Here is a 27,945-nt window from a genome sequence, read left to right on the forward strand (position 1 = left end):
TAGTTCCAAAACAAAGACAATAAACCTGAAATTCATTAGTCATGTTAGGGGCTAGAATGAAAAGTACTTGGCCATTTCAGGACTCCTCAGAAGCCAAGTTCTATGGTTGATTTCAGAGCAGCCCTGAGACAAGGGGCAGTCCTGACTGAGAACATGTAGAACTCATGTCTGCAGGGCTATAGAGAAGGATTCCATCTGATGATCACCTTCAAAGTTCCACAGAGTACTAATAGCAATCCTTCTAAAGCATCTGAACACCTGACACTTAATAGCTGTGTGACCCTGGGCAAGTCACTTAACCCTCACCACCCCACAAATAAATAAATAAAACATCTGGAGTGGTGGGGCCTGAAGTGGGGGTCGGGGGAATGCCAATCATAATTATAGAACTTAAGTTGGCATATAGTATTTTTGTTGTTGTTTGTCCTTTGTTCTCAAAGAGGACCAATGACATCAGAAGGAGGATGTCTTGACTTGCAAGTGAATTAGATTTAAGTGAGGCAGAGCTGTGCCAAGTCATCAGCCTCACTCTCTCCTCCAGAGTCATCAGAGTCCAGTGTCAAGACATGTCAAGATGACTCCTTCCTCTATATCACATTAATAGATGGAAGGAGATGGTTTCCTAACTCTTCCTCTATTTTGTTCTAGTTACTTTTACTACTCTCTTTATGTAGATCAGTCACATCAATAATTAACATTTAATTATTTAGATGACTGACAACAACAAATGGATCCCTTTTACAAGTTTCAATTACTAGCATCTAACATCCCTTGAGTCAAAATCAGCCTACCCTGAGATTTACAACTTAAACCAATGGGTGAAATACATAATCACATCAGATGCTTGGGTCTATATGTAAGTAGATTAATATAAGGGAAAGAGCACTGAAAGAGTAACAGAACTGAAATCTGGGTTCAGATTCTGCCTTTATCACTTACTGAAGGAATTAAAGAAAGTTGCCTAACCTATTATCATTTAGATTTTTATTTCCTCAAGGGCAGAGACTATCTTTTCTTTTTCTTTGTATCCCTAGCACTGACCTCAGTGCCCAACACATACATTTGTACCATGAGGGAGTGGGACTCAATGGCTTTTTTAAAAAATTCTTTTATTTATTTATTTATTTGTTTGTTTGTTTATTTATTTATTTGATTATTCGTTTATTCATTAGTTTGTTTGTTTGGTTTTTTAGGGGGCACTGAGGGTTAAGTGACTTGGGGCAGTTAGTAAGTGTCAAGTGTCTGAGGTCATATTTGAACTCAGATCCTCCTGAATCTAGGGCCAGTGCTTTATCCACTGAGCCACCTAGATGCCCCCCTCAATGGCTTTTAAGGTATTTTTTGCAGTTTGGGGCTAATTGATCCTATGAACCTAGAAGTTGGTTGTTTTGTTGTTGTTGTTATTTTTAATGAGATTTTACTGTAGGTTCAGGGTAGCAATTACTATGATGGACCATAAAAAAGATGAGTCTTCAAAGTGCTTTCATCCCCAACACAGTCTTAAGGTCCTCTGGAATAGGGGAATAGGGGTAGATCTGAAGAGTCTAGAGTTTTTGAGTATGGAGCTCAAAATCCTCTTCCTGGAGGGAGGAGTAGGATGTTTGCACTATATGTAGTCACAGAAACCCATCTGCTCTGTAGATGGGGTCCTTATAGGATACAGATTTCCTGGGCCTGTTCCTGATCAAAATGGCTTTGTCAAACTTGACCATGAATCTACTCCAATCCTTCAGTCTCCTAGTTCCTAGTTTCTGCTCAGTTTAGTTATATTGTGGTAGAAGCAACAACTACCACTAAGAAAAAGACTGGAAGGTCCTTGCTCAATTGGCTAGTTTTCCCCTAAAAGCTAAAGAAACCATCTTTGAGACTTAATCAGTCCAGGAGACTATTATTCAGTTGTTTTCAGTTGCATCCAACTCTTTATGACCCCATTTGGGGTTTCCTTGGCAGAGATACTGGAATTGTTTGCCATTTCCTTCTCTAGATCATTTTGCAGATAAGGAAACTGAGGCAAACAAGGTTAAGTGACTTGCCCAGGGTTACACAGCTAGTAAGTGTCTGAGGCCAGATTTGAACTCAGGAAGATGAGGCTTCCTGACTCCAGAACTGGTACTCTATCTACTGTGCCACCTACTAGCTACTTTTAGGGGACTAAAGCTCCAGCAATTGATATTGCTTGGTTGTCTAAGCATAAAAATTCATCCTATAATCACTAAGGATTCCTCAGGTTTGACAGACTTCCCACTATCCAACATTTGCTTTTGACTGGACATCATCATAGAAAATATGGAACCTAGAGGAATTGTGCCCAACTGAACTGGTGTTGAATTTGCTAAGGATCCTTTCCATACTGGGAGCAGCTAGTAATGCAGTATAGAGCACCAGCCCTGGAGTCAGGAGGACCTGAGTTCAAATCTAACCTCAGACACTAGCAGTGTGACTCTGCCTCCAAAATTTACAAAAAAAAAAAAAAAGGAAGAAAGAAAGAAAGAAAGGAAAGGAAAAAATCCTTTCTATGATCTTATTGAGGAAACTTCATTTTGTTAAAGGTTACATAGTATGCAAAAGTCTCACTTTATTTCAATTCTGAGTATAAAACACTGGACCTTCTTGAGACACGCCTGGCCCCAAAGATGTATACAGACACATCCAAGTTCACTCACTTCTAGAGGGAAGGAGGATGCCATGAAAAATCATCATTCTATGCAGTTTATGGATTATATATATATATATATATATATATATATATACTGTTATGTACTGTTCCCTAATTATTTAACTTATGGAAGCCTTAGCTCTAATCCCCTCCAGTTTTTAATAGACAACCATAACAGTGCTCAGAGATAGCAAAGCAAGATAGCTAGAGTCAATCTCCAAAGGTCAGTTCCCACCTCCTACACAAACTAGCTGTGTAACCTCAGGCAACTCATTTATGTTTTAGTGCTCAAGGCACTTCACTGAGGCTGTAAATTTCAGAGAAGATGGTACTCAGAACTGGAAGAGTGAGTTTCTGCACTTGGGAGTGCCTTGCATCAGTGATAACACAGGTCCAACCCCTAACCCTAATAGTCAGTCAACAAGTATTTTTCAGTTATACCAAACACAATTCTAAGCACTGGGGATGCAAGTACAAAGAACAAAACAATCCCTATTCACAGTGAGCTGACGTTTTTTATGGCACCTTAAAGGTGTGCAAAGTATTATGGCAATTGATTCTCATAACAACCTTTGCAGGCTGTACAGGAATTATTCCCATTTTACAAATTAGGAAACTAAATTCAGAGATTAAATGGCATGTCAATCATCACACAGCTAGAAAACACAAACCCAGATCTTTCCTAGCTCCAAATCTAGGGCTCTGTGCCCAGGGGTGTGCTTGTTCTCTGGGAAAATGTATAAACAACACACTTTTAAGTTTAATCTGCATTATTGCCATTTTCTCCATCACTTTCTTAAACTCTAGACAATCAACAAAACAATAAAGAAAGCCCCAATTTTCAGTGTTTGCTGACTTTTGAGGTGTTGATACTCTGGCTGAAAGTTTAACTACTGACTCACTCAAGCCATTTCAGCTGTCTCCACCACACTCCTATTATCTCACTGCTTATGGGTAACTACATTATATAAGCAGCAAATTATGAAGACTGGGAATACACGAGCAGAGTTGAGTGCTACAATCAAATAAAACAACAACAGCTCATCAGTTAAATTGATTCATATTTAAGGAGATATGAAATTGTTATTGTGTTGCAACTGTAATCAGGCATCAATAGTGTTTTGCATAAGTGACTGTCATTAGCATTATTTTATTAATGGCAAAATTCAAACACTTCTGAAAGGAGGTGAACTGAGCAGGGGGTCACTTTAGACTCCTATATAGGTCCCCTAGATCCATAGCCCAGGAGAAAACAAATATGTCACTCTTTTAGAAGGCTGTACCCATGACCTGAGTATCCCAAGAGTCCCTAGCTGACAGATAACTGTCCAAGATATTAGGGTCAAGAGGGGGCAGACAACAAGGTCCCAAAGTCATGCCTGTGTGGTAAAATAATGGAATTGGCAGACTAATTGGGATGGGCCACACCTGGCCTGTCCTGAGTGACATATGCTGCTTATGTCAGGAGGAGAAACCACTCTCCGATCAAGTTTGAAGGAAATGGGCTAAGGATATAGGTGGGGCCTATATCCTTGTATCCTCAGAAGCTGAAGCTATCACAATTTTTTTTTAAAAGAACCATGGATTTAATGAGTTTGTTTATGGGATTATGTTTTTAAAAGGGGGGGGGGTGTTATTGAACCCTATTGCTTGGTTTATCAATGAACATATTGAATATTGAGTCTTGCTGATTGAGGTTTTATTTCTTTTTGATAAACTGATTATCATTTCAAGTATCTGTTATTGTCATACTAGATAGAGAATTCATGTACAAGGTGATAAGGTTTACTTGCTCAAAGAAGATTATGTAGTAATGTTTAATATTATCAGCCATTTACATTCATTTATCATTTATATGTCATTGTGACTATGTATACTCTGGGTATGGTTTAGAATTATTGTATATATTACAAGTATGTCCTGAGTTATTCAGCATAACATGCATTTTTACCATCATATTGTCTTTGGTGAAATTAATATGAGATTTATGAATTATGGAAACATCATTTCAGAGACTAATTGCTCTTACAATGAGCTTGATGGAGATGGTTCAACTCTAAGATGCAGGCCCTGAAAAGAATATATGTACAACAGGAGGAGAGACAGGTACATATAAGATGCCCTGATGGAGGCTGAGAAAACAGCCAAATACATTCATAGTTTGCTCATGATAGCGACTATGTAGACCACAATTGCTGGACATAGTCCAGTTTCTTCCCCCCAAAATGGCCTGGTGTCATGGAAGCTCCAACACATGCACCTGGTTTAACTTAACTTTTTTTTTCTTTCACTCAGTCTGATGGCATGGTCAGAATCCATCCACCTGCGGCCTAGCACAATTATTGGATGTCTCGGAACCACGAGATGTGGTATAGTAACCTTTCCATAACATTTTCAGGTGTCATCATGGACACATTACTAAATTTGGCCTTGATCCAGACACATGGTGGTAAGAAGTGTTATAGACTGCATAACTCTGCCTCAACTCTGTATTATATGGGTATAAATCCTCCAAAAAGCAGGGGGGGAGGGGGAATGTAATATGCTATATATATCAAGTTTAAGTATGAGCTATATTTTGAAGAACTCTCACTGTTTGATTTGATCATTGACAATGCTATACTAAGGATTAGTGAAAATCCAGCAGTTCAACAGCTAAAGAAGTAAAAGAGTCCAGAGGCAACCAGAGTCCAGACCAGAGTCCAGTTTCCCTCATGACATCTCACCACTCCAAGAAGACAAGATCTCAAAGACTTTAAATGAACAGTTTTGTTTTTTGGGGGTTTTTTCCCCCTTCTGTTATTATATACACCATTTGTAATATGTATTCTCTGCAGAGGCCCTCCCTCTGCAGACAGCGTCGAAGTGTGGGTTCATGAGGGACTGCCCCTCTGGACAAAATTTCCCCTTTTTCCCTTTTTCTATATTGTTATTAACATATTGTTTGTTAGAATAGGGTATTATATTGTTATTTTTTTAATGTTTCATCAAGGAAGCATTCCATGTTCCTCAAAGAAACAAAGGGGGGAATGTGGTAAAATAATGGAATTTGGCAGACTGATTGGAATGGGCCACACCTGGCCTGTCCTGAGTGACTGTGCTGCTGATGTCAGGAGAAGAAACCACTCTCCAATCAACCCTTTTTGGGCGAGGGAGAGTTAACGCTTGCTGAGGAGAGCACACTTTTTTTTCTGGTGGTGTGAGCTGCAGGAGCAGACAGAAAGAGGGTATTTTTGAGCAGTTTTGTCCTGAGGGCCCTGACTACAAAGCTGTTTCCCATTGAAGCTATGGACCCCAGGTAGTAAATTAACATACAAGTCCTGCTCTTTTGAATGAGCTGAACTGGAAGCGAGTTAGGGGATTGTATAGACTTAGGTTAGAGCTAGGGGGATTATCCATTTTTCTTTTTCCCTATTCCCTTGTCTTTGATTTTATTAATTTCACCTTTGCTGTTTATGTTATTCCCATTAATAAAACCTGATTCATTTGTGGAAAAGAGGCTACTAGGCCCCTTTCTTATTGGCCTGGGAGGAATATCTAAAAAGGCAGTTCAGAGGGGAGGGTTTGGACCTAGAGGTCCCTCATTATTTCCAGGATCCTAATATTATGGCAAGCCACTCAATTAACTCTCCCTATATTAAATTTGGCCCCCACACCTGATTAGCAGAATCAAGCAGCCCTCCATCTCTACTCTTCAGTGGGAGTTGCCCTTCATTGAGAATTCCATGTGTGGGGCCAATAGGTGGCACCACACTGCATAAAGCTCTGGGCCTTGAGTCAGGAAGACTCATCTTCCTGAGTTCTAATCTGGCCTCAGACCCTTAGTAGCTAAGTAACCCTGGGCAAGTCACTTAACCACAATTGCCTAAATGAGAGAGAAATAGAGAGAGACAGAGAGAGAGTTTAAGTCAGCCTGAGTCAGACATAGCTGAGAGAAAAGGCAGGAGTAGAACACATCAATTCTGTTCTTTAGCAAAGAAGCAGCCAGTGCTTCCCCCTCTCTCCTCCTCCAAGGGTCAACTCACAAGGAGAATAGACTGAATACTAAACTTTAAGCACAAAAATATCTCTCTACAGGGAGAAGCTGGATGCTGTGACAGATAGGGTCCTAGACTTGGAGCAGAGAAGACCTAATTTCAAATCCTACCTCAGACACTCACTAACTGTGTAACCCTGGCCAAATACCTTAACCCCTCTAAGACTCAATTTCCTCATCTGTAAATGGGAATATATAGAATAAAGATATATGTCTTTTGTGCATCCTATAACTTGTCAGGTTGTGAATTTTCCCCTTGGTTGTAACTGAAAAGATTACCTCCTTTTCCATTCTTCTCATTTTTTAAAGTTGAACATCCACTCAGGGCTTATTAAGGTATATGATGTAAGACACTGATAATGACCATAATAATATTTATGTAGTACTTAAAGGTTTGAAAAGCATAGAAGATGCTATCTCATTTGATTCTCACAACCAGAAGGGTCAAAAATGTGGCCAATAGGTGGTATATAGCCCACTATACACCTGATTGCAACTCAAATCAGATTCAAATATATTTGGGAAGCATTTAACAAAATAAATAAAAATGCAATAAAACACTTATACTGTTAACATGTGGCTTTTTAAGTCAATATTTAGTCCACAGGAATCCTTATGTGTTGTTTACTGGTCTCTGTTTTTATTTGAGTTTGATACCACTGTTCACAACAACCCTGTGAGGCAGCTGCTATTATTACCTCTGTTTTATAGATCAAGAAACTGAAGCTGAGAAAGGTGAAGTGACTTGCCCAAGATCATACGTCTAGTATCTAAGTCAGAAATTGAACTCAGGTCTTCTTGACTCCGAATCCAGCACTTTATCTATTGTGCACCCAGAAATTATACAGGCAAATGGAATAAAAGGCCATTTGGGATATCTATATCCCATCTCTCTGCCTGCCTCCCTGCCCCAACCAATATGGATAATTTGCAAGAATGATTATTATCTTTGTAATATATTTCTATCACCATAAACGAACATAGAAGCACCTGACAATCTAGGAAATTGTAAGATTGTAAACAAAATAAGAAAGCTATAACATAGAACCAGAAAATAAAACATAGATGCTCAAAGTAGCTCAGGGTGTTCTTTTTTAATCTCACCTCCTCTTCTCTTTGAAAGAGAAAGAGAAAACATCTTTTCTTTCACCTGTCCGCAAAATACTGCCTCAGTAGAGCTAAAGAGTCTAACTGGGGAATTGAGTCAATTAGTTCATTCTTTAAATCAAATATTATCTTTTTCAGTGAACAAAAATCCATATTCTTTCTTTCACCCACTCTTACCCTACTGAAAAAGAAAGAAAAACAAAACTCTTTTTTGAATAACAAAATCCATTTTATTGCAATATTTTGTTTTCATATCACTTGTTTTCCAATATAACACCATCCTACAGACATCCCTTATAACAAAAAATTTAAAAGGGGGTGGGGAATGGTTCATAAGTCAATATACAAAACAAAAGTCTTTTCACAAACATGCATAGTCAAGAGAGACAGATTCCTCCATAGGCCACATCTCACCATTTCTCTGTGAGGAAGTGGGTAGTATATTCCATCATGAGTCCTCTGGAATTGTGATTGGTCATTTCATTGATCAGAGTTCCCAAGTCTTTTAGAGATGGTTGTCTTATATTTGTTAATATTTTCATTACTGTACAAAATTTTCTGTTTCTGCTTACTTTATTCTGCATTAGTTTAAACAAGCCTTTTAAGACTTCTCTAAAACTATCTTCTTTATTATTTGTTAAAGCACAATAGTATTCCATTACATTCCTATAGCATAATTTGTTTAGTTTTTCACTTACTGATGAGAACTCCCTTAGTTTTCAGGTCCTTGCCACACATAAAAAGAGCTTCTATTGAAAAAAAAATTGTACATATAGGTTCTTTTTTCATTTAATCTCTTGATTTTAGACTTCATAGTGGTATTGCTTGGTCAAAGGGTTATAGTTCAGCAATTTCTGGGGCACTGTTCCAAACTGCTTTCCAAAATGGCTTTACCAGTTCATAGGTCCACAAATAGGGCATTAAGGAACCTATCTTCCCACAACTTCTACAGCATTTGTCATTTTCCTTTTTTTTGGTCAACTTTGCAAATCTGGTAGATATGAGATAGATCTTCAGAGCTTCTTTAATGTTAATTTCTCTAATTATTAGAGATGTGGAGAATTTTTTTCATATGACTATTGATAGATTGAATTTCTTCCTCTTAAAAGGACCTATTTATATTCTTTACCTATTTATCTATCAATTGAAAGAGGGCCCTCATTCTAATAAATTTGAGTTAATTTATTATATAATCTTCAAAATATGACCTTTTTTTTTTTTAGAAAAACTTGATGCAAAACAATTCCCCATTCACCTGCTTTGTGTCTGATTTTTGCTGCATTGGCTTTGTGCAACAATTTTTAAATTTTATATAATCAAAATTGTCCAATTTACCTTCTGTGACCCTCTTAATCCTCAATTAATTAATTCTATTATTTCTATTTGCAAATATATGGTAACCATGTTATTAAAAGATATTCACTATAACAACTTTTCCATTAGCAAAAATCAGTATTTAACAGTAATTGTTTTTACTTCAGTAAAGAAGTCATATGAGTCCTTTGCTCCCTCTCTGCCAATTCCTGAAGCTTTCATTCCACCAAAAGGAAGATTCAGGTCCCTGATGAGCCAACAGTTAGTCCAGACCAATCCTGACTGTAACTTTTTAGATACTCGCCAAATTCTTCCAACATTATTAGACCATATGGTTGCTGCTAGGCCATACTTCACATTGTTAGCTCTTTCAATCACTTCCTCTTCAGTATCAAAGGCAACAACACAAACAACAGGACCAAATATCTCTTCCTTCATGCAACAGGATTCATCCTTAATGTCAGCAATCACAGTGGGAAGCATGAAATAGCCTCCTTTGTTTCTTAGTGGAAGGCTCAAATTATCCACACCCTCTCCAAACAGAATTTTTGCCCCTTCAGCACGGGCCTTCTTTATATAATTCCTAACCTGGATAGAACAAAATCTTAATTAGTAACACCATCTTTCCCCTCCAACCTCCCAAGATATCAGCATCATTCTACCCAATGAGCTCCTCCCTGAGAAGTTTGTATCACCAGTAGAAAAATGAAGAAATACATGTGAAGACTATGTTTTAACACCTAGTGGCAGCCATGTAAGCAAGCCATGTAAGCCCGCAAAAGAGAGAAAGAGATTTATTCTTTAATTTACTCCTGATCTCAGAATGATAATTGGCTACAAAAAAGAATGGATAGCTCCTTGGGGCCCAAGACTATGATTTTTTTTTTTTGCCTTTGTACCCCTTCCACCTAGTACAGTGTTTTTTTTTTCTTTTCTTTTCTTTCTTTTTTTTTTTAGGCAATTGGGGTTAAGTGACTTGCCCAGGGTCACACAGTTAGTATAAGTGTCAAGTATCTGAGGCTGGCTTTGAACTCAGGTCTTCTTGAATCCAGGGTCAGTGCTTTATCTACTGCACCACCTAGCCGCCCCACTTAGTACAGTGTTTCACACATAAATAGCACTTAATAAACATCTGCTGAATTAAGTATCTTGATTTTATTATTCATTCCACATCTGAATTTGGAGTTTACCAAAGAATTTTTTTTAAATAAAGCTACTGCATGTTCTAGGCAAAAGCCCCACCCCTCAATAAGCAAAAAAACTTTTCCTAGATGCTGAACCTGATCTAATTTGTAGCTAGAGAGTGAAATAGCTCATCCAGAGAAACATATTAACTCTTTCTGACTACAGGACAATTATTTTAAAACCTCAAAAAGGAAGTAGCTTAGTAAATTAATCTTTTAAATCTCAAAGCCGTAATAGCTTTCCCAATGGTAATTTGATCACTTTTCCTAGATAAGATGGTTCTCACTCATCACCCATGCAACACATTAATTCAGAGGAATAAAGATACTCCTGCAAACAGTCTCCAAATTCCACCTATAGCAGGGGTTCTTAACTTGATTTGTGTCTTGGGCCCCTTTGGCATCCTACTGAAGCTGAAGGAGCCCTCCTCAAAATGATGTTTTTAAATAGTTGGAAAGAAATGTTAAATTTCTGTTAGGTGTTATCAAAATTAAGGATGTTGGGTGGGTTTTTTGTTTGTTTGTTTTTTTCCCCATCTGAGTTCATGGAGAGTGGGGAAGTATCAGTGGACTCCAGGTCAAGAACCTTTCATCTACAGCTACCTACAGGACAGGAATTTTCCATAAAGCTCTTTTTTTTTTTTTTTTGGCAGGGCAATGGGGGTTAAGTGACTCGCCCAGGGTCACATAGCTAGTAAGTGTCAAGTGTCTGAGGCTGGACTTGAACTCAGGTCCTCCTGAATCCAGGGCCAGTGCTCTATCCACTGTGCCATCTAGCTGCCCCCATAAAGCTCTTTTGGCCATGGAATTCCCTATCTGCCTTGTCCTATTAGTATTCCAGTTTGCTGCTGACAATTATTCTTTCTTCGAAGGGGCAGCTAGGTGACACAGTGGATAGAGCACCGCCCTGGAGTCAGGAGTATCTGAGTTCAAAGCCGGCCTCAGACACTTAACACTTACTAGCTGTGTGACCCTAGGCAAGTCACTTAGCCCCAACTGCCACACCCCCCAAAAACCCAATGAAAACAATTATTCTTTCTTTGCAACATAGTAGGGTGGCCTCTTGAAGCGCACTTCCTAAGCCTTATCCATTGGCTGTTTAAATCACAAGTTTACTTAAATTTCTTTTTCATGAACTTTTCACTCTAGACATATTCAGAGGCAAGTAAAAAAAAAAAACAGTGATTGTGCTCTTCAGAGGGGATACTTTTTTTTACATCAATCAAGCATTTATTAAGCACTTGCTGTGTACCAATATGTATTCTGCCATACAATGGCACATAGCATCTCTTGACTCCAAGCATTTTCACTGGCTATCCCCCATTTCTGGACCTCTCTCCCTACTGGCTTCTCTGATTTCCTTCAAGTCTCAAGAGGGCATACTTTCTTAAAACCAAATAGTAATGAATAAAAATTTCCCACAGTGGTCCCTTAATATGCACCATGCTAAGAGCTTTTCTTCTAGAAGTCTTTCCAGAATTCTTCACCATACAACAATTTACTTACTTTCTCCAAGTGGGCTTTGCTTATCAGAGCTCCCATGCTGTTTGTAGGGTCAGAGGGGGAGCCAACTTTCCATTTTCTTGTGGCTTCAACAAATCTTGCTAAAAATTCATCATAAATGTTCCTTTGGACAAAGATTCTGCTCGTACAGAGGCAGATTTCACCCTGACAGGCAAAGAATATGACAAGGATGACACCAGTCTTTACAAGTCAGTTCAAGCCCTCTCTTCTTCATGAGTCCTACACTAAGCATCTGGTCCACAGTAATCTGTCCTTCCAATGAACACACAGAATGCTTGCAGTTATATCATTCATTTGGCACTTTTGTATATTGCTTTATATCATTGGAGGGTTTGTGAGTGTGTGTGTGTGTGTGTGTGCACGCACGCGCGTGTGTTTGGAGGTGTGAGCACCCCATGCCTTCCCAATTAAATTATAAGTCTTTTGAAGGTAGGCTAACAGTGACTTCCACACAGTAGACAATCAAGACATATTTGGTGATTTCAGCTCCCTTTTATGTGTTGTCTTCTCCCATTAGAATGTAGTCTACTTGAGGGCAAGGACTCTTTCTTTCTGGTTATATTTATAGTCCCTTTTCTTAGCACACAGTGCCAGGCATATATAGCACACATAGAAGGTACTAAATAAATATATATTGATTTGTTGACTTACCAGCTGGAGCAGATTAACACTAAAATCATGTTATTTTCTTCATCCAATCAACAAATATTTATCTATCTACATCTATCTATCTATCTATCTTTCTATCTACCTATTTACCTCTCTATCTATATCTATATCTACCTCTCTAATATATCTATATCATCTATGTCTATATCTGTATCTATGTCTATATATGTACTAGTGTAGCTGTAAGCTAGGAATAAAGAAAACAGTATGGCCCAATGGAAAAGGAACTGGACTTAGGAAAGACTTGGGTGATAGTCCTAGCTCTGATGCTTACAACCTGTGTGACCTTGGGCAAGTCATTTAACCTTTATAGGTCTGTTTTTTCATCTGCAAATTTAAGATAAAAATGTGTATACTATTTATTTCACAGGGCTGATGTTGGTGGGGAAATATTATGAAAGTTTGAGGACTATATAAATATGAATTTTAACAATAATAAATATTACTCTGCTTTCATCTCTTGTTTCTGAGAGGAAGATTGTGAGGAAATCAAGATGAATCATTGCTCTCATTGTTTCAATAAATACAGTTTTGTGCAAATATTTGGCTAGTGTTTTGAGTGCTTATTTATTCTCTCCAAGTACAGGGGAATGTGTACTTGTACTGGCATATAAAGACTTCAAAACATTTTAGAACAACATTGCACATTATGGAATCATGGAATGTTTGTAAAAGCCAGAAGAGACCTTAAAGGTCACCTAGTTTAATACTCTGTTTACAAATGAGGAAACTGAGGCCTGAGACACTCAGATTCAAACTTTGGTTTTGACACTGTGTGATTCATTGACAAGTAACTTATCTTCACTAACCCTCAGTTTCCTTCCCTGTAAAAAGGGGATAATAATATGGGTGCTTCCTACTCCATAGGGTTGTAAGAAAAGTACTTTATAATTCATAAAGTACTATATAAATTGGAATTGGAATTAGAGGTACATTGGAGTGCTAACCCTCTCATAAACGCTGGTTGTAAAATTTTCAGTGTGAGCATTTGCATCCCAGAAATTATTTTATTCATTGCCTTATTTTATGTTGTTGTTGATTGTCTAGATTTAAGAAAGTAATGGAGAAAATGTTAGTAATGAAGATTAAACCTAGGGGGCAGCTAGGTGGCACAGTGGATAAAGCACCAGCCCTGGATTCAGGAGGACCTGAGTTCAAATCTGGCCTCACACACTTGACTCTTGCCAGCTGTGTGACCCTGGTTAAGTCACTTAACCCTCATTTCCCTGCACAAAAAAAAAAAAGAAAAAAAAGATTAAACCGAAAAGTCTTTCATGTACCCCCCACCCCAAGCCTGTTGTTAAACATTTACTAGCATATTGCTGGTTGTAATAATTATAATGTGAATACAATGGCATGAAGTGCTTCAAGGAAATATATTTTATGTAGACTATAACTGATCCATCAGAACCAGGATTTCTTATACAGAGGTGTCAAACTCACAGCCCAAATACATCTCGAACCAGATTAAAATGTTAGTTAAAAGATTAATAAGTAGCAGATCTGAGATTCAAACCCAGGTCCTCCAACTCCAAATGCAGTACTTTTTCTTCCGTAATGCTTTACCTAGCAGCAATTTGATTGAATAGCTCTGTCAGCTGAGTGAAATTTAAACACTATTTCTTTTCTTTTCTTTTCTTTTCTTTTTTACCATTTCATGGAATTACCCAAATCAACCACTTGTCTTTTTGACATGAAGATATAATGACAGAAAAAGGACTAAAGGGCAAAACAGCAGGTCCCAGCACACTCACATGGTCCCAGCACACGTGGCCATGCACGCACGCACACACACACGCACACACACACACACACACACACACACTCAGGTTTCTCCTGACCTGGTTAGCAAAGCTGGACTTGACAGTGGTAGGAATACACTCCCCCAAATTGGCGTCATCAAAAATGATGGCAGGATTCTTGCCCCCAAGCTCGAGAGAGAATTTCTTGCAGTGGGGGGCACCCTTGAGCATGATCCGCTCCGCTGTCAGTGTGCTCCCAGTAAATGAGATCAGTGGAACTTCAGGATGGGAAACCAGGGCCTCTCCTGCTTTGGACCCCGTTCCAAACACAATATTCACTACGCCTGGTGGGATCCCTAAATGGGAAAAAATGACATTTGTGGTTATTAATTGCTTTTGCCTTATCGTCTTCAGACCTCCTTCAAATTAGAAAGCTATTGAGGAAGCATTCACTAAGCATCTTCCATGTTCTAGGCTTCTGAGGATATGAAGACAAAAGTAAAATATATGAGTCCCTGACCTCAAGGAATTCACATTCTATCTGGGGCTTTCTCTCTTTGGAGCTGTCCAGCCACCATTCCCGGTGGAAGCTTAGGTTAAGACTAAGTTGAGTTATGTATGAGTGAGGGGTTTGTACTATGCGGTGATGAAGAGGTCCCTAATCAGCTACTGAGCTGGAATGCCATGGATATACCAAAAAGTGACCTTTCTCTCCTACCACTCTTTTCCTTGCTGAGGAAGAAATAGTGAAGACTATTTTGAGCTGTATCCAGTGTGGGAAGGTGCTGTCCTGCCTCCTATCCAGTCACAAGGGGCTGTGAGCAAGTCTTGTCTAGGCAACCCTGCCTAGGCAAGAAAAAGGTGAAATGCAAAACTGGCTAATTAGAAGTCTTGCAAAAACTGTTTTATGTCCTAATGAAGCATAATTACCATCCTCCCAGTAGACTGTAACTATGGTTATAAATTGTTGGTAAGTCCGGTTTAAATTATTCTGTTAATGTAAAGGGTATTCGAGGTTTATCATTGTTTTCTGTGTAAGAATAAACAATGTGCACCATACAGATTGTCCAATATGTATCTTTTTTTTTTTTAACTACTCTTTGAGGAAGACCTAGATATGAGCCATAATTCAAACTGTAAATAGCATCATCTGTGGGGTGGAGATTTGAAATGGAGTATGACAAAGAGAGTTTAAATCCCCTCCTCCAACTAGAGATCAGGCTCCTCAAGAATAAAAAAGTATAAGGGAGCAGCTAGGTGGTGCAGTGGATAAAGCACTGGCCCTGGATTCAGGAGGACCTGAGTTTAAATCTGGCCTCAGACACTTGACATTAGCTGTGTGACCCTGGGCAAGTCACTTAACCCCTATTGCACCGCAAAAAAAAAAAACCCCAAAACAAACAAAAAAGTATAGGACTGCACAGTACATGATAGATAGAGAGTAGTATAGGCCACCAGTCCCTAGGTGTGGTACCACTAAGATAAATCACATACAAAATAAATCCAAGGTGATTTAGGAAGAGGACACTAGCTTCATGGAAAAGGAGCATTTGAATTCTTATTAGGAAAATTAGAAATTCTCTGTTGTTAATATAATCAGCCTCTTCATCATGTCAGGAGTTGTAACAAATCCAGGTTAATGGTACAGAAGGAACTCCTGGATCCCTGCTGTTGGTACAGACTGAGCCTAAATCTCCCCTATGTTTCCCAATTACTTTTTTTCCCTTTTTTTCCCCAGGGCAATGAGGGTTAAGTGACTTGCCCAGGGTCCATAGCTAGTAAGTGTCCAGGGTCTGAGGTCGGATTTGAACTCAGGTCCTCCCGAATCCAGGGCTGGTGTTTTATCCACTGCACTACCTAGCCGCCCCCTATCTCCCCTATGTTTAGGATAATTCTTTGAGGGTTTACCCTAGGAAAATGTGAGCAGAAGGGCATCTCTGTCCAAATCCCATATCCCATGTTTTTGGATAGTAGCATTATACCACCTCTTCATCATTCGAGTACAAAGGACCTTTGGTTTCTCAGGTGGGGTACCTGGTGGGACCCAAGTATTCATGCAGTAAGGGAAGACTATCAGTTTCTCCTCTACACTTGATCTAACCCTTTAGGCCATGGCCACTGACTCCACCTATTCCAGCTAAACAATTCTCCATTTTAACTGGGGTTAAGTCAAGTTCATAGACCCATGTAAATTTAGAGTTGGGAGGAGCCTCAGAGGCTCTAACCTTTACCTTCTATAATTTTGTGTGACAAGTGGTCACTGTGCCTCTACTCTACCTGGAAGCCCATGATTCCACTTTCTTTGTGTAAGGGATGGGGCAAGCAAGATAATTTTTTTTTTAACTTTTATTATGAGCATACTCATCATCGACCACCAAAAACATTTCAAAACATAAAACAAGATAATTGTATAAGAAACTATGAACTTATATTATATTTTTAAATAGTTATTATTTTGAGTGAGGTATAACAAAATGGTACCATTTGTGTCCCTTCACTTTCTTTTTGTTTTCCTCCACATATTTAAAAATATATTTTCAGAGCCAAGATGGCGGAGAAAAGGCAGCGACCTCTTGGAGCTCTCCCTCAAAACCCCTCCAAATACCTCCAAATAATGCCAAAAAATATTTCTTCTTTTTTTGTTATTATATCTTTGCCATTACCAACTAATTCTCTCCTATCCCCAACATTCTACTTTTTGATACCTCTAATTGTCGAGTTTTTTGGTTTTTTTAATTGACTCTAAATCCACCTTTCTGCACCTTCCACAAATTGTTCCTAGTTCTTTGCCTCAAGCCCAAGCAATATAATCTAATCTATAAAATAGTCCTTAAAATATTTAAAGATAGTTATCATGTTCCCCCTATAACTTCCTGTCTCCATGCTAAAATTCTTCCATTAACCATCCCCAGTAACACAGAGGATGCTTTTTCTTCCTTGGGTAGCTCTGGAGCATGCCCGCAGCACCTTAGAGTACTGAAGAGATTAGATAAGTGGAAAGAAGGCCCGTCACATCCTTACTTTAGTCCATTATGAAGGCCCATATCTCTCAGCAGTCCCTAGATCAATCTCAAAAACAGGAAGAAGGGGCAGCTAGGTGGCACAGTGGATAGAGCACTGGCTCTGGATTCAGGAGTACCTGAGTTCAAATTCGGCCTCAGAGACTTAACACTTACTAGCTGTGTGACCCTGGACAAGTCACTTAACCCCAACTTCCCTGCAAAAACAACAACAACAACAAAAAACAGGAAGAGAAGTGACTTCTAAGTATAAGTATTGATACAGCCAAGGTACTTGATTCCGTCCTCTCCATGTGAAAGAGATCTTTACTTTCTATTAATTTTTAGGGAGAATGAAAGGCTGGATTCACAAAGCATATTTCTGGTCAAAGCAATTTCCCCCAATTTAACTTTATTCTGTGAACAGCTAGAAAGGTAAGAGTGAACAGCTAGAAAGGTAAGAGTGATGAAAAAACATCTGCTGGGAAAGTAGTCCAACTAAAAACAGCAGCAATAAAATGGTATAATGCAAAGAGTTCTGCATTCGGAGTCAGGAAGCCTTAGGTTCAAATCTTTCTACTTACACCTGCTAGGTGTATCACCATATCACATATCTCTGAGCCTCAGTTTCCTCACCTGCAAAGTGGCAATTAGAATACCTGTTATATGTGCCTTGTAGGGTGGTTATAAAAGGCAATATATTTAAAGTGTTTTGAAAACTTTAAACCTGAATTGGAACATCAATTGTTATCAACAGTGTGATACAGCAGAAGGAACAATGAATTTGGAATGAGAGGACCTGAGTTCAAATCTCAGTTCTGCTATTTATTTGCTGTGTGACCTTGGTCAAGTGATTTAACCTCTCTGTGACTCAGTTTCTTTTCTGTAAAATGAAGAGGAGGAAGTGGGGGGTCTTGAAAGTCCCTTCTAGCTTTAAATCCCATAATTATTATCTTAAGGTTATGACTAAGAATGTTGCCTCTTGTATTGTGAGTATGGAAGTATATTGTAAAGAACAGACATAGCTCTTCCTGCCTTGGGGACATGCAGACAAAAACACTTAATATTGACACAAACACGAAATACTTTTCATACTTGCATAGGGATGGATATTTTTACTCTCAAAGGGGTGACTCAGCATTGGCTGATTCCCCTGTAGCCTATGGAGTGATTTGAAGATGGCAGCCTGAAAAGTCATTCTGCCCCTAAAATATTTTTCCCCTGTCACAGCGTCTGAAATTTCCAGCATCAAAAATATATTCATTTGGATTAAGGCAGTGCCTCCAAGAGTTCAATTGCACAAATAGAAATGCATACTTATTAGTCATTAATCCTTTACGATGAGATAAAAGGGTAACTTGGACTGGTTAATTAAAGATAATTTATAGTCAATCACCTAGCAAGGTCCCTGGGGAAATGAATGAGGTATAGGAAAGAATCTACGTCATGGGAGGAAACCAGAAGCAAAATTATGAAATTAGTAAAGTTTGTCTTGGTCTATTCCTGCTTCCCCATCAATATTGAAGGCCTTTTTTTAGCTTTCAAGAATAACAGTTTAGGGGTTTGGTTATCTCTGTCCTGTTTCTTTCAAATCCCACCCAAAATTGATTTGCTAACTTCACCTACCTTTATAAGGCTCAACCTGGAGAAAGAGATGGGTGAGGCCCATGAGCCTCTATCAAAATGAAGATAAACCTAGTTGGGACCATAACAGTAGAGGACCCTGGGTGGTTGGGAATCAGAATAAGAACACTGGGTATTGGGAAGGGGATTTGGGATTCAGAGGGAAGAGACTCAATGTACTTTTTAGAATAAGCAGAATGAACTCAAACAGTAGGAATAGGGGTATAAAAAAGAAAAAGGGGGCAGCTAGGTGGTACAGTGAATAGAGCACTGGCCCTGGATCCAGGAGGACCTGAGTTCAAATCCAGCCTCAGACACTAAACACTTACTAGCTGTGTGACCCTGGGCAAGTCACTTAACCCCAATTGCCTCACCGAGAGAGAGAGAGAGAGAGAGAGAGAGAGAGAGAGAGAGAGAGAGAGGGAGGGAAAGGATAAGAGGATGAAAGGAACATAGAATTAGAGCTGAAAGGACCTCGGAGGCCTTCTAAGGCAACCCCTTCATTTTCGTGATGAGACACTATTTCCCTATTTAAGTAACTTGCCCAAGCAGCACAGCAGAAAGAAACACTAGAATTGGCATCTGAGGACCTAAGCTTGAATCATAGTTCTGCTATCTCTTATTGATGTGACCCTGGGAAAATCATCTAACCTCTCTTGGCCTCATCTATAAAGTTAGGGAGTAAGACTAGATTTCCCCCTGAGGTTCTTTCCACTTCTAGAGCTCTGATCCTATCCCAAAGATAAACTTGGTCCACTTTCCAACTTTGCCTAGGGTGAGTTGTGCATTTGAATCCTTAACAAGAGCTAGGGAAGAGTTGAGACGGGAGTGGGGAAGTAAGGCCTAGAGAGTCTAAAGGGGAGAATTGGGTTGAATGATTTCTAATATTTATAGAAACTTTTAAGAGTAGAAAAGATGAGAGGAATCTCATCTAAGCTGCATGTTTTCCACATGAGGAAAATGAATTCCTTTTCACCAGTGTGATTGCTTTTTCTTATAGAAGAGCATTAGCATTTTTATTATGTCTCAGTGTGGGCTGACGTTAATATGGTTAAAAATTGAATGCTTCTTGATATTCTAGCTGTTCCTGCTCCCCATTCTGACCAAACATTGATTATGTTTTGAAAGGGAGCATCCCTTTCCCTTGGAAGAAAATTATTCAGGTCATAATCGAAGAAATAAAAATTTTTATATAGCAAATCTTAAACCTTCAAGTCAAATCTCTTGACAGGCCAGGCTTCTCTAAATAGATGGAGTAGGTGGAGAATAAATGAGATCCTTTACAAGGATCTCACCTTGTAATGCTTCATATAACTTCACAGAACAGAACATAAATGGAAGAAATGGCCTGAAGGCAGCAATCAGTGAACACACTAGGAAAGGAGAAAAACATTTGGCATTAGCAGCAAGGAATCATTGAAGGACTGGGACACCCAGACATTAAGTTGGATTTTATTCCTTTGAATTGGAATTTTATCACCAAGGACATGGGCTAAGCTCATTTTATAAAGCCAAGGGCCTGAAGCACTCATCCAAGCTAAGTGTGGACTCTGAAAAGACCAAAAATGTGAACTCATACTACATCATTTATACTCTTCTTATGTATTCAGCATATTCCAATATTATATTCATCTGTGTGCAAGTTATCTCCTGGATTATGAACTCTGTAAAGCTGGGGCCCAGGGTTTAGCAAAAGTATCTCTTATTTGTTAAATAATATGTTTGTTGAATACACAGTATGTGTGTGGGGGCATGCAATCATATACATACATCTGCATCTAGAAATACAAATATATGATAAAGAAAGAGAGGAGAAGAAAGGAAAAGAGAAAATAGAGAGGGAGACAAAAGGGAGGAAGAATTAAAGTGAGGAGAGAGAGGAAGAAAAAGAAAAGAGAAAGGAGTTAAGGAAGAAGGAAGTTAAAGAAGATGGGAGGAAATAGTTTGGCATCATCTTGTGTGAAAACCGTGTCTCTATGGCTAGGAGACCATATTGAGTCATTGAACCCCTCTGAGCTTCAGGTACCTCTCTAAGATTATAAATTATAGATGACTATTTTATATTTGAGATAGAATGCAGTAGATGCCGGTTTATGGAAAGGAACTGTACCCATTCTATAGGTAGTAAGTCAGGAAGCATGATGTGACTGGTGGCAAATCCCAACCTGTGTAATGACGGGGTACACATCACAAACAAGATACTCCCATCTCCATGGTATGCTTCCTATATTCCAGGCTCCTCCTCCTCCTCTCCCTCCCCTCTTCTCCTCCTCTTCCTCCAGTTCCTAAGACTCTAGGCTCTGAGTGGTAAGTTCTCATTTTATGTAGTCCATATCTAGGCCCACCATGCCAATTCTGAATCATTTCCACATCATGACACCTACACTCCAATTTCCTCTTCCTTCTCTTTCTTCTCCTCTTTCCAGAAATCAGACTCATACCTCTGAAACCTGAGGCTCTGATTAGTGAGCTTCCAATTTATGTAGACTGACAGGTCCACCAAGTAATTTTTCAGGCATCTTGGGGTCATCCTGACTCTCATATTGCTCCCTCCCCACCTCTACACCCATTGAATTTTCAACTTCAGCTCTGAAAATGGTAATCAAATCAATACTACTATGTTGACATTCCTCCCTGGCTACCACTTCCCTTTATATACTGTCTTCCCCTATTAGAATGGCTCCTTGAGGGCCAGAATTGTCTTGCTTGCTTGTATTTATATCTTCAATGCTTAAAAGAGTGAGTGGCATATTCTAAGTGATTAATAAGTGCTTTTATATCCATCCACATGAGTATGTGGCATTATATTTATTTTCACCAAGTAGGAGTAATTTGTGAGCTAGAGTTAAGCTAAAATAGATTTAGATTGAATATTTCAGGAACTATCTGATACCATATTGTGCTCTGGTCCCCTATCCAAGGTACTGATGTGGCATTTCAGTAGCCTTTTTTTTTTTCAAAAAGAAAGTACTATGACTTCTCTGGAATTTGTGCTGGGTATAAGAGTAGTAGGAGAGAGGAACCAATAAATTATTAGGGAGCCCTGAAAATTAAGATTTCTGACAGTGTGCCATTAAAACACCAACACCCACACAAAACACTACTGCTATTGTTGAAAGTGTCTGTCTAATTGAACTGGTTCTTCTATTAGGCAAAAGATAGGAATAACAGTAATAAAAAATACTAATAGCTAGCATTTATATAATGCTTTTGGGGCAGCTAGGTGGTGCAGTGGACAGAGCACCAGACCTGGATTCAGGAGGACCTGAGTTCAAATTCAGCATCAGACACTTGACACTTACTAGCTGTGTGACCCCTGGCAAGTCACTTAACCCCAATTGCCCCATACACACAAAAAAAGATATAGATAGATAGATAGATAGATAGATAGATAGATAGATAGATAGATAGATAGATAGATAGATATAGATATAGATATAGATATAGGTATATAGATATATATAATGCTTTTAAGGTTTGCACAGTTATTTGCATTTTTATTATCTCATTTGATCTTCACAACAACCTTGTACAAAAGTTATTATCCCCATTTTATAAATGAGGAAACTGAGGCCAAGGGATGTTAAGTGCATTATCTAGGATCACAACAGGTAGTACATATCTGAGGCAGAATTTGAACTAAGTCCTCCTGACTCCAAGTCCAGTACCTCCATGCACTGTAACACTTAGCTTTCTGATTGTTCTATCTGATTTCTTTCCAACACCTTTTGATACTATTTTCACAATGTCAGGAGTCTTAAGGTCTGCAAAATGTGTACCCCAGGGAATCAGCCCTTCTTTGGCATCCCAATTACCTGCTTTATGTAAGAGCTTGCACAGCATCCATGCAGTCACTGATGTCATCTCACTGGGCTTCGCGATCACTGTATTTCCAGCAGCAATAGCTGGAGCAATCTTCCAGGTCAGCAAATAAAGTGGCAAATTCCAAGGGCTAATCAAGCCAGCTAAGAGAGGCAAAAAAGGAAGAGACAGGGATGATACATATCCCAAAGTTATAATGGGGTCTAATGTGAGTGAATTCTTTAGAGAACTAACATCTTTCTTTGAGTTACACTGAAAAGAAACATACATTTTGTTGTAGAGCAATACGATGTAATAGATTGAGGACTGGGTTTGGAGACAGACAGACCTTTCTGGGTTCAGATCTTGTCTCTTACACTAGTTGTGGGACTGTCGCTAAGCAAGTAAATCACTTCACCTTACTCTGTCTTAGGCAACACCATAGAACTTACCTCTTATGACATAGGCACTGTGACCTTGCTTTGGTGAAAGGAGCAAACCCTTCCCATATTCATGTATCAATTTGATGGAAAACTGCCTAGAATGTATTACAATACATAATTGAGTAGTTGAGTGACTTCTTAGGGGAGGAGAAGGGAACAAACATCTATTAATAGCCTATCATGTATCAGAAACAGTGTTAAGTACTTTACAAATATCTCATTTGATCCTTACTACTACCATGGGAGATAGATGCCATTATTATTCCTATTTTACAGTTGAAGAAATTGAGGCAGACAGCAGGTAAATTACTTTTTTCAGAGTTACAAAGCAAGTGTCCAAAGCTGGATTTGAATGCAGGTCTTCCTGACTCCAAGGACAAAACTCTAATCATTGTGCTACCTAGTTGCCTCCCTAAACAGAATATACTGAACTTGACATTAGCTTTTTAAAAATTATTTTAAGAAGAGGGTGGGGTAGAGTCAAGACAGCAGAAGAGAAGCAGCCACCTAGCTGAGCTCTCCCCAACACTGCCCTACAAACAATTTTAAAATAATGCCTCAAATCAAATTTTTGAGTGGCAGAGCCAACAAAGTGTCAGAGTGTGACATTTTCCCAGCCTAAGAAAACTCAGGAGGCTGGCAGATGAAGTTTGTGACACCAGGGTGGAAGCCAGCCCAGAAAATACACACCACAACACCAGCTGCAGGCTTTGGAGGTAGCAGCAGAGGTGGTGATGGCTTTGGAAGCAGAGAATACACTAACATAAAGTTCAAAGTCAAGATATAATCTAAGAAATGAGCAAATAAAAAACTATAAAGAGCTACTACAATGGCAAGCAAGACCAAGACATAAACTCAGTAGAATACAACATGAAAACAGCTATAAACAAAGCCTCAAAGAAAAAAATGCTAATTGGACCCAAATTTGAGAAGAATTTGTAGAAGAGTTAAATAGATAAACGTGGTAGAGGAAAAAATTGAGAAAGAAATGAAAGTAGCACAGAAAATTATGAAAACATAATTAACAGCTTGGTAAAAGAGGTGTAAAAACACTGAAGAGAATAATATCTTAAAAAACAGAATTGGGGTTTTTTTTGTCTGTTTTCTTTTACAACCTGGCTGGTGTGGGGTTGTTTTGCATGACTGCTTATGTGTAGCTAGTATTGAGTTGCTTTAGTTCTTGAGGAGTGGGTTGGGGAGGGAGGAAGGAGGAGAGATTGGAACACAAAGTTTTAAAAAATTGATGTCAAAGTTTGTTTTTGCATGTAATTTGGAAAAAATAAAATTCCATGGATTAATTCCAAAACAAAACAAAAAAAAAACAAAAAAAAAACAACAGAATTGACCTAATAGTAAAAGAGGCACAAAAATTCACAGGAAAAAAGAACTCCTTGAAAAGTAGAAATGGCCAAATGGAAAAGGTCACTGAAGAAAACAATTCCTTAAAAATTAGAATTGGACAAGCAGAAGATAATGAATCCATGAAACATCAAAAAAAAAATGATAAAAACAAAATCAAAATAATTAAAAAATTAAAGAAAATATGAACCATCTCATCAAAAAACTACTAACCTGGAAAGTAGATCAAGGAGAGATAACTTAAGAATTATCATAACACCTGAAAACTTTGATTTTTTTAAAAAAAGAGCCTAGACATCATATTCAAAAAATTGTCAAGGAAAATGGCCCCAATGTCTTAGATCCAGAGGATATAATAGAAATAGCAAGAATTCATCAATCAGCTCCTGAAAGAAATCCCAGATGAAAACTCCTAGGAATATTATAGTCAAATTCCAGAGCTCCCAGAACAAGGAGAAAATATTGCAAGCAACCAGAAAGAAATAATTTAAATATCATGGAACCACAGTCAAGATCACACAAGATTTAGTACCTTCCATATTAAAGGAGTGGAGGACTTGCAATATGGTATTCCAGAGGGCAAAGGAGCTAGGATCACAACCAAGAATCAAACCTGAGTATAATACTTCAGGGAAAAAAATGAATATTCAATGAAATAGAGTACTTTCAAGTAGTCCTAATGAAAAGACAAGAGCTGAATAGAAAACTTGACTTTCAAATACAAGATTCAAGAGAAGCATAAAAAGGTAAACAGGAAGGAGAAATCATAAGTGATTCAATAAAGCTAAACTGTTTATGTTCCTACATGGGAAGATAATACATGTAATTCCTAAGAACTTTATCCTTATTAAGGCAATTAAAAAGAGTCTACATAGATAGGAGTTGATCCTGTTAGGATGATCTAAAAAAAAATGTGAAAAAGGGATGCACTGGGAGAAGAAGGAGGGAGAGGTAGGATGGGGGAAATTATCTCACTTAAAAGAGGCATGCAAGGAAAAGCTTCTACAGTAGAAGGAAGAATTGGGGGGGTGGTGCTAGTGGCAGACAATGCTTGAATTAGAATTGGTTCAAAGAAAGAAGTGTATATATACACACACATATACACTCACTTGGTACAGAAATCTGTCTTACCCAATAGGAAAATAGATAGGGAAGGTGATAAGAGAAGGGGAGGGTGTGATAAAAAAGGAGGGAGGATTAAGAGAGAAAGTAATCAAAAGCAAAACAGACTTTTGAGGAGGGCAGGAGAGAGAGGGAGAGAGAGAGTAAAAATAGGAGGGAGGGAAATACACAGTAATCATAACTGTGAATATGAATAGGATAAGCTCACCCATAAAATTGAAAGCAGATAGCAAAAAAGATTATAAACTAGAATACAAAAATAGTTGTTTACAAGAGATATGGTTGAAATAGAAAGACATCCATACATAGTTAAAATAAGATGGAGCAGAATATATTACGCTCTAGCTGAAGCATAAAAAAATAAAAGCACAGTAGCAATTGTTGTTGTTTGTCCTTCATTCTTTTTTTTTTTTTTTAGTGAGGCAATTGGGGTTAAGTGACTTGCCCAGAGTCACACAGCTAGTAAGTGTTAAGTGTCTGAGGCTGGATTTGAACTCAGGTACTCCTGACTCCAGGGCCGGTGCTCTATCCACTGCGCCACCTAGCTGTCCCTTGTCCTTCATTTTTGAAGAGGACCATGACATCAGAGTGATGTCATGACTTGCACTGAATTGGATTTAAGAGAGGGAGGACTGTGCAAGGTCACCAAGCTCACTCTCTCCTCTAGAGTTATCTGGGTCCAGTGGCAAGATATACATCAAGATAACCGGAGATAGCCCTGGATGTTTAAGGCAATTGGAGTTAAGTGATTTGTCCGGGATCACACAGATAGTAAATGTCTGAGATGAGATTTGAACTCAGGTCTTCCTGATTCCAGGGCCAGTGCTTTATCTACTTCATTACCTAGATGCCCCTCAGTAGCAATTATGATCTCAAACAACAAAAAAAAAGCAAAACAAGACTTAATTAAAAGAGATAAAATGAGAAACTACATTTTGATAAAAGGTATCATAGATAATGAATATCAACATTTTTTACAGAAGGTTTCTCTGATAAAAGTTTCTTTTTTCAAATATCATAGGGAACTGGGTCAAATTTATAAAAGTAAGAGCCATTCCCCAGTTGACAAATTGTCAAGGGATATGGACATGCAGTTTTCAGAAGACATCAAAGCTATATAGTCACATGAAAAAATGTTCTAAATCACTTGAAAAAATGCCAATTTAAATAATTTTGAGGTACCACTTCACACCTTTCAGAAATGACAAATGCTGGAAGGAATGAGGAAAAATAGGTATACTGATGCATTGCTGGTAGAGTTGTGGATTCCAACAATTCTGGAGTACAATTTGAAACTATAACTAAAGGGCTATAAAACTGTCCATAACCTTCATTCAGCAATACCACTACTAGGTCTGTACCTTAAAGAAATCAAAGAAAAAAGAAAATCACCTATGTGTACAAAAATATTTATAGTAATTCTTTTTATAATGGCAAAGAATTAAAAATTGAGGAAATGCTCATCAATTGGTGAATGGCTTAATTAGTTGTGACATATGATTATGATGCAGTACTATTCAGCTATAAGAAATGACAAGGGAGAAGGTTTTAGAAAAACATGGGAAGACCTATATGAATTGATGCAGAGTAAAGAAAGCAGAACCAGGAGATCATTGTATACAGTAATATCAAAATTGTACTGATAATCAACTATGAAAGACTTAGCTACTCTGATCAATGCAATGATCCAAGAAATCCCTAAGGACATGATGAAAAGTGCTATTCACCTCCAGAGAAAAACCTGATGAATTCTGAGTGCAAATTGAAGTAGTTTTCTCACTTTATTTTGGGATGGGTTTGGGTTTGTTTGGGTTTTTTTGCATGATATGGCTAATATGGAAACATGTTTTGCATAATTTCACCTACATAACTGATATATTGTTTGCCTTTTTGGTGGATGGGGGAGGGGCAGGAAAAAGGAAGAGGCTTAAAACTCAAAAATAAGTTTTTTGGTTTTGGTTTGGTTTTGGTTTTTTCTTGGTGGGGCAATGGGGGTTAAGTGACTTGCCCAGGGTCACACAGCTGGTAAGTGTCAAGTGTCTGAGGCTGGATTTGAACTCAGATCCTCCCGAATCCAGGGCTGGTGCTTTATCCACTGCACCACCTAGCTGCCCCTTTCAAAAATAAGTTTTAAAGAATTAAAACTATGTACTCTGATTTTTTTTGGCGGGGGAGGGGGGAGGGGATGAGGATTAAGTCACTTGCCCAGGGTCACACAACTAGGGTCAAGTGTCTGAGGCCAGATTTGAACTCAGGTCCTCCTGAATCCAGGCCAGTGCTTTATCCACTGTGCCACCTAGATGCCCCCTAAAACTAAGTACATGATAAATATGTTTTTTAAAAAAATCTTTTCTTTTCCCCCAATT

The 27,945-nt window shown here is 38.4% G+C and overlaps 1 protein-coding gene across 1 annotated transcript in view; it reads right to left on the reverse strand.

Annotated features, from left to right (window-relative positions):
* Positions 1-8,006: 8,006 nt before the first annotated feature.
* ALDH8A1 (aldehyde dehydrogenase 8 family member A1) overlaps positions 8,007-27,945 on the reverse strand; it is a 33,339-nt gene continuing 13,400 nt past the window's right edge. The window contains exons 4-7 of the mRNA XM_043963064.1: positions 22,670-22,819; positions 14,332-14,588; positions 11,804-11,965; positions 8,007-9,701 (exon numbers count right to left, since the gene is read on the reverse strand). Of these exons, the coding sequence (XP_043818999.1) occupies positions 9,249-9,701; positions 11,804-11,965; positions 14,332-14,588; positions 22,670-22,819 (1,022 nt within the window). The 3' untranslated portion in view covers positions 8,007-9,248. The remainder of the gene's footprint in view (positions 9,702-11,803; positions 11,966-14,331; positions 14,589-22,669; positions 22,820-27,945) is intronic.

The sequence above is a fragment of the Dromiciops gliroides genome, chromosome 4 (genome assembly GCF_019393635.1).
Source record: "Dromiciops gliroides isolate mDroGli1 chromosome 4, mDroGli1.pri, whole genome shotgun sequence".
NCBI classification, from domain to species: domain Eukaryota; kingdom Metazoa; phylum Chordata; class Mammalia; order Microbiotheria; family Microbiotheriidae; genus Dromiciops; species Dromiciops gliroides.